At 37.8% G+C, this 16,023-nt stretch overlaps 1 protein-coding gene across 3 annotated transcripts in view; it reads left to right on the top strand.

Annotated features, from left to right (window-relative positions):
- nAChRbeta2 (nicotinic acetylcholine receptor beta2) overlaps positions 1-16,023 on the top strand; it is a 122,039-nt gene that overhangs the window by 18,140 nt on the left and 87,876 nt on the right. For 2 of the 3 annotated variants that reach the window (XM_074104182.1, XM_074104180.1), the window contains 3 exons: positions 2,637-2,812; positions 8,364-8,516; positions 11,099-11,217. In XM_074104182.1, the coding sequence (XP_073960283.1) occupies positions 2,637-2,812; positions 8,364-8,516; positions 11,099-11,217 (448 nt within the window). Of the gene's footprint in view, positions 1-2,636; positions 2,817-8,363; positions 8,517-11,098; positions 11,218-16,023 lie in introns of those variants that run through there. The other variant, XM_074104181.1, reaches the window with a different exon arrangement.

Below are 16,023 nucleotides of genomic sequence, written 5' to 3'. Positions count from 1 at the left end.
ATCAAAAATACACGTTTTTATGAACACATTTAATCGAATGAAAAGTATTTGTAATGTGTTATATTGTATTCTTTGTATGATTGGTTTTTTGGAGTCTTTTTGTATTTTTATTTCAACTCCAAATTTGTTACTTTTACGGGTATCCCGTGAAACCATATCGAAAATACAAACTGAGACATGAATGCACAGAAAAACCAGAAAAAGAGACCAGCACTGGGAATCGAACCCAGGTCCTCAGCATTCCGTGCTGCATGCTATAACCCCTACACCACTGCTGGACAGGAATCTAGATACGAATTTTTCCTATGCATACATATCCAAAAAACCAATCATAATTTATTTTGATTGCTTAGTAGCGACATCTCTTGTCTGGGTGAGCGGTTGGTTCCGAAAGAGTGTGACGTCTGTCGACGCCACATAGATGTCGCTAGTGCTGCTGCTTAAGTAGCAAAGTAGGAATGGTTTTTCTGTGCATCCATATCTCAGTTTGTATTTTCGGTATTCTTTGTAGTTTTATGAATGAAACTCACGTGGCTCCTATTTTGTTTTGGATATTAGTGTTTAGGGCAGTCTTGTAGATATTCGAGAGTTTGTTACAATAGTTTCTAGACATAAGAGATTCTAAGGGAAAGAGAGACGAAACAAGATACTTAAGGACCTAGTGCCGTAGTTGATCGTGATTTAGCATTAGATCACCTTTTAAAAGATCATAAGTATTCAATTTTGCATCATCTGGATCATTTTAAGCTTTTAAACCAATGCAGTCCAAAAAGCTTATTTTGAGTCTACATATGGCTTTTGAAAGTTTTTGAATTTTGGAATGATTCTATAGTGCATGATTTCAGATAAGACGACAATATTGACAGTTAAAATATTGCATTTTCTTGCTTAATTTAGGTATACTTTAATTTCAAAATTCATGAATGCAGTGTTCTTGAGTTAAAATAATAAATCACATACAACTTGCACGATTAAGTACAGTCAGTGCCCTAACATAGGTATCCACTTTTCTATATAATTAGTATGAAAAAGTGGATGCATAAGTTAGGAAACCGACTGTACCTAATAGCTAAAAGAACAATGAACACACGTTCAAAGTTTTCAAATGTATACCTGGAGCTAGCATGTACATTTTAATTTATTACTTGGTTTACAAAAAGACAACATTGCATCAAAATTTTGATAAGATGTTTTCTACAATGTTTGTGTGTCGTTTTGCTGTGTAGACCCAAGTAGGGGCATGTTTTTCCATCCTCAATCCATTACCTACTATATCCATTTCCTCATTTGCTGCTATCCATTCGTTAGCTTAGCTTATTAAGGTTCTATGTTCCGTTTTTAGCGCAACTACATCTTTAAAAGTTGAGTGCTCTAAAAATTCAACATAGAATAATGGAATGTTGAGCTAGCATAACGTAGTCTTTTTTGATTCATTAGTTAAATTCAATGTTTTAGACTATCGCGGTCATTACTAATTTTATGATTTGTTCTGCGTACCTTGATTTTAGAGAACTCCGATATTTTGGCTCAGTTGCATGCGCCATGATCACGAGACGACTGAAATGCAAATATGCCAAAATATCGAGCTCCTCTAAAATCAAGGTACACGGAACAAAACCCGAATTAGTTAGATTGTCTGTGTGTTAAGTGTCATTAGTATGTAATCGTGGTAACTTTTATTTTAGTATTCCCATGAACTGCTTTTTGAATGGTGCCCTCAAAAGTGCAAACTGCATGTTTCTAGTTCAAGTTTTTTTTAGTTAGAGGAAAACAAGTATGCGGCTCACCTGATGGAAAATAATCTCCTGAACACATAAGTGTAATAGAGATGAATTTGTTTTATCGTCTTCTATATGGTGTAAGGTGTCGTTTCGATTTTCAGAAGGCATTTATGAAAGAAAGAAAGAAACCAAATGTTGATAGCATCAAGTATAGCTTTACCTCCCAGCTAGGTACGTAGCTGGGTAAATTGTAGTCACGTGAAAAAAGTCACGGCAGTAGAACATATTTATTATACCAAATTTAAAAATTTGGCACATGTTAATATGGAACATTACAAATCGCGTGGCTCGCGCATTTGGCATGTTTTTATTTCTTAACAGCAACAAAGGGCTATGCTTCATTCGGACATCATGGCAGCAGAAAACCAATCAACGACACCAACATATAACGAAGTTTTAGTAAATATGCTGTGACTAGAACACATAGAAAAATCAGAAAACATAAAACTTGGCATCAGGCATCGAACTTGGCTCCACATCAATCTGTTATGCCTAATCTGCTTACCATGTACACCAAACCGAGCTATGGCATAAACAGCGAAATTTCTCAATGTGTTCTTGAGACAGTTATTTTCAATTCACTTTGCGAATCTCTTGTCGCTTTTTCCAAAGTCAACCTCTTTAAAAATTTGGGACTTTTCTGAGATCTCCTAAAAATAAAGAACACTTGCACGTTTCAAGGCACTCATCATACGAATCATCAGTGCATTATTACAACGTATATTAATCACTGGTCTCACATGGTGATCACGCTTGGTTACGCAACCAACCACTACATTTTGTCGGTATCTACAGCATGCGCTGCCATGATGTCCTATGCCGCATAACCTTAACTCAGAAAGGACTTCTCCTCAGATCTCGCTCTGCATCTCCATCCTCGTGTCCCTGACCGTGTTCTTCCTGGGTCTCGCGGAGATCATCCCGCCAACCTCCCTGGCGATCCCCCTGCTTGGAAAATACCTGCTCTTCACTATGATACTCGTTTCGCTCAGTGTATGGGTCACTGTCTGCATACTAAACGTACATTTCAGGTAATTTATTTCTCTGATTTAGGGTTCTGGTGGTAAACGTAATTTGCTCTTTGGATTTTGGATGGAAGCTGTTGGGCTAATGAGTGCTTCTGTGGTCATTCGATTGTAGATTTGGCGGAAGCCACAATGCAAGTTGTTTCATTTTGATGCAAGTTTTCTTTGGGTTTGCGAATTATGCATCCAGAAGCGCATTATGTCTACTCTGAGAGGCTTGTACGTGGTTGATGACGTTTTTCTCTTGTGGCATGGTGGGTTTAAAAACCTACGCATTTTACTAACTTCATTTAATTGCGTATTGGGGGATGGTGACGTTGATGCTACCGTTGATGCCTTAATTTATCATGTGTCTATTACGCGCCAACTTTTTTTTGGCAAGTTACTTTATTACAAGACCAAGCCAGTCAGTAACAAGAATAAGTCATGCACAAATTTAAAATAACCAAATAAATCACAAACTAATTTGGGGTCCACATCCATTAAAATCAGTACCTACCTCGTTAATCCAAAACCACAAGAGACCTCAACCTCGTTTCATTTTCTTTAGAAATTACTAGCAGTGTGTTTCGTGGATTGATCATTTGACAATTGAATTGTTACAACCTGCAGTATGCCTTTTGGCTAATCTTTACTTAGCTTGAAACCAAAACAGATTCAGCATATCAAAAACGCAAGCCAATTGCCTCTTCCAAGCAAACTACGTGTACCATCAGGCACCCCTTTTTCTAGGTATCCCTAAGTGTATCGATTTTGGTATCCTTGACGGTGTTTTTTCTGCTGCTGGCGGAGATCATACCGCCCACGTCCCTGGCAATCCCACTGTTGGGGAAGTACTTGCTGTTTACCATGGTACTGGTGTCACTGAGTGTGTGGATGACTGTGTGCGTGCTCAATGTCCATTTCAGGTAAGAGTTTTGATGCTGTTATATGTAACAATGTAACTAAAAACAAACTACCAGCACATGTAGTCTGGGGCGTTCAAGTAATACGTAACGCAATTTTCGGAGAGTTTTGACCCCTTCCTTCCCCCCATGTAACGCGCTGTAACATTTTTCTGTACACCCTCCCCCTTCCTAAACGTTACGTAACAACCAAATGACCATTTCTATTTAATTCTTTTAGCTTTTCTTTAGCCGTTTTCCGAATTAAGTTGGCATTTTTTGGCACAGTCACACTGGCAACTCAGCATGAGAGCATTTATAGGCCAAGAACAACAACTGATGATGCGATGATGTAACTATTGTGCACAATATTGTTAAAATGAGTGTTTAGTTCGCCAACAAATGGTTTTGCAATTTGGCGAAATACTTCTTATGATAAAATTAATATTTAACAATAAATAAAAAAACACTTTTGAGGACATTATAGTATGTACTTGTTACAAAAAAACTGTGACGTAACGCGTTGGTCGAAACCCCCTCCCGCCACTGTAACGCATCGTAACGTTTTACAAGACCCCCCCCCTAAATTGTAATGTGTGTTACGTAATACTTGAAAGCTCCCAGTAATTAATGTGAATCAATTTAAAAACCAGCTAGACCAACAAAGAAATTACCAAGGAAGGTAGGCACCTATCACTTGCTTCTACCTGTCTGCCTGATAATTTAAATAATAAAAGTAACTTTCTTTGGTCTGCCTTGAGTCAATAGTTGACAAAACAGCACCTTGCACGATATTTATTATGAAAACTATATGGTATCCGAGGTAGAGTTTATTTGGGGGCAGAAAAGGGTGCGGCTACTGTACGACCTGTAATTCCCTATTCAAAATAAACGACAGTTACGCAGCAGACAACTTCTGGCGGTACTAAAATATGGATAATGAAATAGGACACTGGAGAGGCTGCATAACTATGCTACATTAATTATTTCTGAGTATACCTAATATTGATGAAATTATTGACGTTTCGGAATAGAGCAGTAGTTTAATGAATATTTAGTGATTATCACATCTAATAACCAAGGCTGTGAAGCGTAGAACAGCAAGCAATTATCCAAAATTTTTAAAGTTTTTCGCACGACAAAAGCGATAAAATGTTTATACAAAACACTCGCTTCTCGCTGCTCGTCGGCGGTGGGACAAGTGCCAAAAGGACGTGGACATAACTTTACTGATTATCTTACTTACCGCCGGAACATAGCAGAGTAAATACTGCTGCTTGGTGGCAGGGTTAGTGAGTAAGATGGTGGACTGTAACTACCATCCGTCAACATAATGACTTTAATTCTTATCTTTAGCTTCATTTTAGAAGCGCGAACGTAAGCAAACAGCCATCTGTCTCTTACCTCTTCACGCCTAACTCGCTAAAACAATGAAGATGAAATTGATATGGAAGTAGATTAAGGCCCTGGATATAGAAACACAGACATAGGATAGTTTCTGTCTCGAAAAAAATCCTAGGTGAGTGAAAAATGTGGTAAAATTGTATATGGGAACTTAATCATTTTTACCCGACTACGGCGTAGCCAAAAGGAAGGGTAGGTACCTTATTGAAATTAGAAACGTGAAACATAAAATTAAGATTAAAAAATAAATTATAAAAATTATGTGTAGGTATGGGCGATTTTGTACCCTTCATTTAAAAACCCAGCAGCCCAGCAGTGGGACGTATATAGGCTGGATGATGATGATGATGATTTAAAAACCGTCTCTTAAATCGTCAAAGACGTCGACATATAAAATACATTTTAAAACGCAAAGTGCAAAATTCACTATTATTCTACACGCTTGATAATTTCCAATTTCATGGGCACTGAATAAAGGTATCATGCAATAAAGCGCCAACAATAGAAGGATTTATATTATCATGGCTCTCGTATGCGAATACGAACTTTACTGCATCGTACGTATTAAGGCTTATTTTACAGTTGATCAGAAGCCTTCATTTGAACTGCATGTGAATTAGGGTGGAGCGTCTATGTATGGAGAAAAAAAAAGTTGATCAGAAGCCTTCATTTGAACTGCATGTGAATAGCTAGTACTATTATCTTAAGGTACAAACAGTCAATTTGATTTCTGGGGCATCATTTTCTGTGGTAGGTAGTATAAGGTTCTCCTTACATATCGCGTCTCGGAAAACGTAGTGTAGGACGCCCTTCGGCCAAGTGGAGTGATGATCTGCGAAAGGCCGAGGACAGGGCGCAATGGCGATCATTGGAGAAGGCCTAATGTCCTGCAGACACTATAGTCTGTGGACTACTATACCTAGGCTATTTACAAAGACGCTGTTGCTCCTTATTGGTTTAGATGTTTTTTTATAATTTAAATATTACCTCTACTAAACCCTCTGAATAAAACCAATCGGAACCCTAAGTGAGCAAAAACCTCATATTTTTTTTTAATAACTTCCGCGCTTCCACGCTTTGTATAAATATGCAACGTTTTTAATTTACGGAGCAACACGTCTGATAAAAATAGTTTTCATAAAACGGCCGGCCTTAAACTGGACCTAAATAAAGGCCAACATAAATCTTGGCTCATTGTTGCATTGTCACTTCGATAACGGAACAATAGTTTTGAAATATGGCCGCTCTACGCTTTAAAGGACCTCGATGCACGGGTCACGTGCTTAAAATGATTCGAAGTTTGAACGCATCGTATTTTTTTAATTTTAAGTATTTGAAAAGAGAATACTTAGACAAAGAATAAATAGAAGGAACAATTGAACTGAAAACTGTTGGATTGTGATGCCAGTACGCTGGGTAAGAAATGTATCAGCCATATGTTCATGTAATTCACTTTCGCGGGGCACACACAAAATTGTGTATATGTATTTAATATTTTCATTCGTGTAAATTTTACTGTATATCTATGTGTGTCTTCTGTGTTAGTGAATAAATGTCTTCTTTCTTTCTTTCTTTATTCTTTCTAATTATGGATAATTTATGTTTTTATCTTCTTACATAAATTAAACACAAGTGGAATTTTATTAGGCTTCTAAAATACTCAATCATATTGGGTCGCGTGAATTCAGACATTCTTTTTGAGGTACAGTAACATCCTAAACATCAGAGATGTGTAGATACTTAAAAATATCTGAACACGACTGTATTGTACTCTTAAATGCGTATTCATATATTTTCGAGCATAAAGATATCCCCGATCGAAATAGCCGAATGACCTGGTTAAAGCCGCGGGTTCACGGTGGATGCAGGCCGCTTCCAACTGAAGCAATTGGAGGTCTATGGGAAGACTTATGTCCAACAGTGGACAGCCTTCGGCTGATATGTTGATGATGGTGATGATAAAAGCAATGCGTGCTGAACGGAACAACAATTTTTGAGTTACCTTTTATAACGAAGATATCCCTTTTGTTCATGATGGTGTCCGTATAAAACTCCTAAAGCAGTGGTGGCCTAGTGGTTTGACCTATCGCCTCTCAAGCATAGGGTCGTGGGTTCAAACCCCGGCTCGCACCTATGAGTTTTTCGAAATTCATGTGCGGAATTACATTTGAAATTTACCACGAGCTTTCGGTGAAGGAAAACATCGTGAGGAAACCTGCACAAACCTGCGAAGCAATTCAATGGTGCGTGTGAAGTTCCCAATCCGCACTGGGCCCGCGTGGGAACTATGGCCCAAGCCCTCTTGTTCTGAGAGGAGGCCTGTGCCCAGCAGTGGGACGTATATAGGCTGGGATGAGATGAGTGTGGATGATTTAATAATTACGAGTATGTAGGCTGTTAAAATGTATCACAAAATTCAAAACCTAACTGCTATTTTAAGCTCAGGCAACTGCATCACAACTGTGAATGGCGTCGACATAAATTACAGCTCGCATTGTTATTTTGTCGTTACAATAATAGGACGCGTGATATACGGCGCAGATCGCGCGATAAAAGCTATTAGTTGGAATAATTTGTCGCGCCGAATTGCGCTAGACTGGAGAAGCGCCCAATTATTTCAGTGTATGGGAGACGTGGATGGCTGATCTTTAAATTTTAACAAGGTGTTTTGATGGGTCAAGATTCTTTTAAATTAGACGTCCTCAAGAGACACATTAAATCCCAAGGTATTGGACCCTAAAGGTTGGGAGGAGTTTGCTTCAAACAAATTTTTGTGGCGCTGTACCATTAGATCGGTTGGCATTTTTGAAGAAAACCGCTTGAAGACACTCGATCTCAAACGCCAAATTTTAAAATAAAGACCCAAGCCTTCTCTTATACATAAACACAATTCACGAGGTCAACTCAATAGAGTGCACAATAGTGCACTCTGCGATAGAATTTTTAAAACTAAACTTACTATGGCCAACCTCGCATGTATCTCTCAACGTCATTCTAAAACATGCTACAACAAGTTTTATTGTCTTGAGTGACCACTAACAGCCCGTACTTTAAAAGTTTGTACTAAGAGCAAATGATAAAAAAGTGCATCGGAGAAAATATATAGTTTTTTCGCCTTCCGTAGATACAGAGTAGATGCTAACGGGGCTTTTGATTAAGTATTTTGTCTATTCTTTATAAATGGCAACAATATCGACGGTACATTATTCCATAGCATATTTTTCATCAATCTGTGCCTGTTACCCGCATAACTCTTAACGTCCTCCCAGGTCACCATCAACTCACACCATGTCACCCTGGATGAAGAAGCTGTTCCTCCAGCTCATGCCAAAGCTGCTGATGATGCGACGTACCAAGTACTCCCTCCCCGACTATGACGATACCTTCGTCTCTAATGGATACACCAACGAACTTGAGATGAGGTAAGTGCATATGATGTGAAAGAGATGTTTTGGTTTGAGTAACTTGGCTAGTTATTCAAGTTTAAAAACTGGCTGGAGGGTGTGCTCTTCCTTCGCTTAAGGGAAGCGAGGGTGATGATCTAAATTATTTTTTATTACTTGGTATTTTTCTTGTATGAGATATTACTAGGGCCCGGAATTTTGCGTGCGGCTATTGACAGATTGTAGGGAGGGAGACAGCATCGCTTTTTATCATTGTTATCGACAAATAGATGTTTTTTTAATTATGTTGTAACTTTAATACATAATTGTAAATATATCTTTTGCTTGGAATATTATTATAAAATACTTTAAATTGACTATGGTAAGAACTGAAGGAATACTAAATAATATTTTATCTTTTATTTTATCAAAGGGTTGGCAAACAAGCTACCTAAAGTTAAGTGGTCTCAGAGGGATGTTTTCTCAAGTTATAAAATATATAAAGGTATTCGTAATTATAGTGATTTCAATAAAGCAATTGAAATGGATTAAACTTTCCGATATTTCAAAGTTTTTTCATCATTGACCGCTGAAAAAAGTGCGTATCATCGGAAAGTTTGAGGAAGCGTTCGGAAAAACGGTGTTCTCTCCCTACTATCCGTCAATAGCCGCACGAAAAATTTCGGGCCCTAATTATTACCATGTTTTTTACCATGTTTTTTGGACCATGAAATTTGCTGCGCATTGGTATTAACGGTAATGCTGTCAATTTTAATTTTAGCAAGCAAACTTCATTTCAAACCAAATTTCATGCAGCAATTTTACGCAAAGAAAAAATAAACAAGATCTTTCTATTTATAGCAATATATAACACAGAATCTTTCAGGAATTAGGATAAAACGAAGCCTACGTACTTTTCTGTGTCAACTATGGTTTGGTCAAATCTCATCAATATAGGTCAAGGTGTTAAGAAACTTGCTAAGCGCAGGTTAGACCTGCGGCAGGAATCGTGCAAGTAGCTTTATGTTGCACTCCATTGACCACTTTAAAGTTATTCCCTTTACGACCTCACAATGTAATACAACTTGCATAAATTAATCTTGCAAGTCTAAACTGGGATTACCTTTGGTGGTGCTTTCTGAAAATTTTTTGCGAGAAGAGAAGAGAGGAGAGAAATTTATTATTCCGCATAATACATACACATAAAATAATTTATTTCTCTACTTTCTCTATTTTTTCTCTGGTTTGCTTATATTTTTTTTTAAAGATGGATCAGACCGTAGGATGTATCATCCTATAGAGAAGTGCTTGTGGCAAGTCAAGATAGAACACTCATACCAAGAGAAACAATTTTCACATTTGTAATATTTGCGAAGAATTTATTTGCATCGCTTCGGAGATCTATTGGGGCTGTGTCTACGAGGCATCGCTTCAATCTAAAATTAATAGCGCTAACAGCATTTCCATGCATCGAGGTATTTCAATGCTGCAAGCCGATACTGTTGCATTATGTGTCAAATATTTGAACCGTTCATCTATAAAGACGTCTATATTTTGACGACCGGATGGCTGAGTGGTTTAGAACCTGACTACGAAGCAAGGTCCCGGGTTCGAATCCCGACCGGGGCAGATATTTGTATAATATATACGAATGTTTGTTTCACGGGTCTTGGATGTTTTTAATATGTATTTAAGTATCGTATTTATCTATATAAGTATGTTTATCCGTTGCCTAGTGTCCATAGTTAACACAAGCTTTTGCTTAGTTTGGGACTAGGTCAATTGGTGTCAAGTGTCCCATGAATATTTATTATTTAATATAAGACCTACAGCGGTAGTACATATTGGCTACAACCAGTTCTTAATTTTCGATTTTAATTAAAATTTGCACTTTAAAAGTTGAATATTTCACAAAAAAATCAATGAATCGAAAATCTTCTTAGCAAACTCCTAATGGTTTTTTTTAAAAGATCTATCCAACGATACCCCCACTACACGGTTGGATGAGAAAAAAAATCACCACCACTTTACATGCGTGTGAGGTGCCAAACTTAATTTTTTTTTTTATTTTTTTTTTATTTTACCATTTTGTCGGCATAGTTTACATATACATATTATTATACGAGTATCCGTGCAAAATAACAGCTTTCTAGAATTGATGGTCCCTGAGCAAAGCCGCGGACGGACAGACAGACAGAAATGGCAAAACTATAAGGGTTCCGTTTTTGCCATTTTGGCTCCGGAACCCTAAAAACGTATTCCTCGCAACACATCCTCGCACATCTCTGGTGGAAACAATGCTTAAAGTCAGGAATGATCCGACTATAGTTTCGATCTTGTCGGAAAACTTTTTCATAGTGTTCATGATGGTGGCGCCCCCCGCGTAACCGCACCCCCGTGCCGACAGGCATAGATTTTTCGAGAAAAATACAAGAGAGCTCCGTATCCTTCCTAAAAATCTGTGCTATCTGAACAATTTACTTCAATCCAAATTATTCGTGCACTTAGGTTCTACAGATGCAACGAATATCCGTCCAGAATCCAGCCAAACTATCCGTTACGTCCCTAGTACGTACCTAATCTATTTCGTCTGCTGTCCTAATTCGAGTTTGTCTTCTCAGCCGCGACAGCCTGACAGATGCTTTCGGTGACGCGAAGAACAGCGACAACGGTGACTACAGGAAGTCTCCCAACCCTGAAGATGATATGCTCGCCGCTGGCGCTCACCAAAGGCCTTCTGGTAAGCACCCTAGCACCACTATAGTGACCCTAGCACAACTATAGTGACCCTAGCGCTATTAAAGCCGCATACATTATAATATTGAACAGCCAAGACTCGAAACCAAACATTCTTCATAATAATATCTGCTCCAGCAAAGAATCAAACCAGAGTCCGATTCACAACCGCAATGACACATACTTCCTTCATGTTGTGTATTTGTACTTAATACTATTCTTGTGTCGGTGTTGGGAATATTTTTTTTCTTTCTTTAATTCTTTGCATATCGAAATAAACCATAGAGTTAATTTTGGTGACAGTGACTGAATCAGAGAAACATGCTGCCACGCCACTTGTCTCCCAGAAGTGGCAGCTGCGCTCCAGAGCGTTAGGTTCATCGCGCAGCACATCAAGGATGCTGACAAAGACAATGAGGTATGTCACATACCATTACAGTCACTTGCCATATACCGTATGTGGCAAGTGACTGTAATACAGACAACTATGGCATCGGGCTTTCAAGAAAAGCGCTTATACTTTCTTCAAAGGCCGGCAACAGAACAATGACTCTGATTGAGTAGTTGGTACTCAACTTTGAATTTGAATTTTAGAGGCGCTGAAAGAATTTCGCTCTTAGTCAAAATATTTTTATTCAATTATAAGTATAACAAAGAAGAAATAACATAACAAAATATTACATTAAATGTAAAAGAAGAAATAACTAAAATAAAAAACTGGTTTCCTTAAATACATACATTTCTAAAATACATAAGAATAAATATTTTTATCCTCATATTATTTAGTTAATAATATTTTTAATAAAACATATGTCGAGGTCGCAGTTCTAACCTAACCTAACCACTTTTAGTTGGTGCTGATCGCACCATATAAAAAAACGAGCAGTTTTCGTTAAAAATATTTCTACTGTTTGATAAAGTCGAATAAAAAAAAAGAGAAAAGAAATAAATTCATTGAATAACATTTCTGCGAAATATGTCTCATTCATGAAGATAGTCGTTGAAAGAATAATAGTCGAAATAAAAAATCTACGACTAAATGTATGTAACTAATATATAATATTAATCAGTACTACAAATTGTCGACTAAATAAATACATGAAATATTATCTGCGAAATAAAATTCTATAAAAAACCTTTTTTTTTACTCGTTTTTTCAAAGTTGTCTTCCTGCGAAACCGGGACGAGTCGCTAATACAAATACAATATTTGATGATCCTTTGTACACTACCTTTTTATAACGTTACTACAAAATTTGTATGCAAACACGTAGCTTCAACAATGTAATATTTACAAGACATGTTTGCATCGACCTACGAGACACTAATACACTGCTCATGCAGACTGCAGCTGCATATAAACAGCGAGTTAGCTGCCAAGCTATCATTTCTCTTCTGCAAGCAATGCATGTATTACATGCACGCCATGCAAATGACGGGCGAATCCTTTTACCTAAGTCCCATGTATGTCTCGAACGTGTAAAATTTGAAAATGTCCTGTTTATAGTGATGTGACTTTGCCGATTAGCTGACTAGCCGATTAGGGGATTTCCTTGACGCTTCGGTAACCAGCTGATTCGCGCTCAAGTTGCAATGTCAATCTTCCACGTTTGGGCAACATGCTTTTCTACGCACATTTCAAGGAAAGGCTTGAAACAGAAAATTTAGATGAAATATTTGCAGAAGTATTCAGCCCAACTAACTCAATAAGCTGCGAAGATGAGACTACGACGATAGTACAATCCATTATCATCGTCGTCATCATCAGCTGGAAGACGTTGCAGCTGTTGAATAAAGGCCTCACTTTTAAGAACTTTTCTACTTCAACGGTCATCTGTTCTTCGAGCCGATGTGGCCGTCCATGCCACTTCAAATGCATACGCTTCGCTATGTCGATGACTTTATTTTCTCGGCGGATTTCCGTATTCCGGCTTCTATCGCGCAAAGAAACTCCGAGCCAGCACAATACAGTGGTCGCTAAATAGCGCCTCTTCCCTTATATCCCAGTGTTTTTCCAACTCCGTAAATCCCGTTCACCGATACCTAAACTCAATACAAACCCGTCCGAGTGTAACGCGGACAACAGATATTGTTTGCCGCAAACAAAACATTGGCTGTATCTGGTTAGTGGACCAAATAAATTGGGTAAAACATTTGGCCAACGTTCGCTTTGGCGCGCTGTTTATTTTTCATTAAACTATTAAATGGGTTGTTGGTCTGTTGATTTTGGGGGTTAATTAATGACGTGGTCCCAACTTCGGTGCTATCTATTTGTTTACAGGAAAACGTCTGAGTGAGTTATTTTGCGATGCCCATTTTGCTCGATACTACATTGTTTGTTAGATTTTAGTTTATCTTTTCCTTATCTTTTCTTGACAAAGGCGGATATGTGTTCCGAGCCAAGCCTCTTAAATGATTTCTTGTGTTTGGCCTCTTTTGAGTATTGTGGTTTCTCTTTTATTCAGGCTAGCATTTACTTGCTACTTCGCACGCAGCAGTAAACAGTTAAATTTAATAGAAATTCCGTAAGCTTGCAAATCTTCCCGTGGCGATTCCAAAACCGTGGATTTCATTGATGTTGCGTAACAAGCAGCCGCACCAAATTTCATATTTTTTATCCGATGAACCGATAAACTAAATAGACTGTCGCTACTCTCAATCCTACGTATATTATAAAAGTGAAAGTTTGTGAGTATGTGTGGGTGTATGTTTGTTACTCCGTCACGCTAAAATCTGAACAGATTTGGATGAAATTTATTATGTAAATAGACATTTAGAATAAAACAAAGGTTATTTTATCCCGATATTCCACGGGATCGGGACAAAATCTCAAAATCCATCAGATGGATGTTAGTCATGAAATTTGCCACTATGGTTTATGATAATATCAATAAAGACCGTGATGTAGTTTTTGGGAATTCTTACGGGAATTCAGTCAAATCCGGAATTTAAATTCTGCTCAGAACAAGAGGGCTTGGGCATAGTTCCCACGCGGGCCCAGTGCGGATTGGGAATTCACACGCCACCATTGAATTGCTTCGCAGGTTTGTGCAGGTTTTCCCACGATGTTTTTCTTCACCGCACAGCTCGTGGTGTAAATTTCAAATGTAATCCCGCACATGAATTTCGAAAAACTCAAGAGGTGCGAGCCGGGGTTTGAACCACGACCGAAAATACGATATAAATTATAACTAATAAAAGATAGAAATTAAAGCCCTTGGCTGGGAGGACGGAGCTGGGATTCTGTGAAGAATTGCCATTGCTACCACACGAATTCAAGACATTCTCTAACACACCGACAGAAATATTTACAAATATCACCCAAGTTGCTATCCTACTATTTTTGGTTTTTGTGATTGTTTGATCGATCTTGCAGATGCGCCACCCGCCACTTCTGTATTATTATATATTCTTTGCTTCTGTCAAAATAAAATTACAATGCCATTTAGAAGAAAAAAAAAAGAAAGAAATCTGGTTTTTAGACGGATGTATTGATATAAGCCCTTTAGACAGTACTAAATTAGACTAATCTACTATTTATATTCAGTTGTTCTACAGGTTAACCCCTAAATACAGACTTAAAAGGACAAGTAATACGACACCGCTCACGTATCTTGAAATTTCAAACCAGGAAAAGCGCAGTTCCCTAAGGTATAAAGTGAAAAAAATACCCACTCAAATACGAGTTAGCATACAATGAGTTCAGTAACCTTCCTATCATTTTGCTGACGTCATTCAGCTGGGTACTTAACTTATTCACGTGTTGCAAGGAGCTATCTATCATGATGAAACTTGTCATGACGTCATATCGTATTGAAATTTAACTACAAATTTTACGTATACCAATTTGATTCCTAGGCCATAGAACCTGTCATTGTGACATTTTACGTGATCCAGTAAGCATTCANCAATTTCGCCCAAGATCTAATAAAGATAAATTAACTATCCGAAGCGTTGTTTACCGTGGCGGTGACGTCGCGCCCCGCGATTCTGTTTGTTTTTCACTCGGCTGCGCAGGAATTGAATGTGATGTTTAATTGCTGTTAAACACATTACCGCCCTCCGGAGTCGTATTAACGCTAATTGAGACAGTTGCATTTGCATTTTTTGTTGGGATCGTAAATAAGAACTTTCTGTGCGATCTTGGTTAAATTGGGGTTACATTGTCGTTTTTCATGGTATTTTTGTTACAAGTTTATAACATTCTCACTGGATGAAACGGTTCAAAAATCGTATTTTCCAGTGGATTCTTTTTATATACCTAACTACTTCCTCTTTCAGAGATACCTACTTAGGTGTTGTAAGTACAAAAGATCATGACTGTTCCGTGTGTGTTTGTTAATTGTATCACGCAAAAACTACTGAACGGATCGTAATAAATCTGGCTTGCAGCTAGTTTTATTAAGAAGCAGATTTTTGTAAACTATATACCGGGTGTGGCCTGTACTATGAGCTAATAATTAAAACATAGATCATACTCGTCAAACTGAACAGCATTAATTTAGCGACTTTTAAAAATAGTTTTTTTTTTTATTACACTTTTAAGTTTATTCGAAGAAGCAATGTAAAGCAAAATGCTTGATGTTTGTAGCGTGACAGGCGATGTCAGTTGGGTTCTAGGATGGCGTACATTGATAGCAGTACTTAATTTGTATGAAAAATGGAAGATTCAAGGACTCAATTATTTTTTAAAGTCGCTGAACTAATGTTGCTCAGTTTGACGAGGAGGATCTTATATTTTAATTTTTTGCTCGTATTACAGGCCTCACACCCGGTATATGCTTATAAAAAGGGTATAATGGGGAAGGCAT

This window comes from Choristoneura fumiferana, chromosome 21 (assembly GCF_025370935.1).
Source record: "Choristoneura fumiferana chromosome 21, NRCan_CFum_1, whole genome shotgun sequence".
NCBI classification, from domain to species: domain Eukaryota; kingdom Metazoa; phylum Arthropoda; class Insecta; order Lepidoptera; family Tortricidae; genus Choristoneura; species Choristoneura fumiferana.
This window is presented reverse-complemented; position numbering and strand designations above follow the sequence as displayed.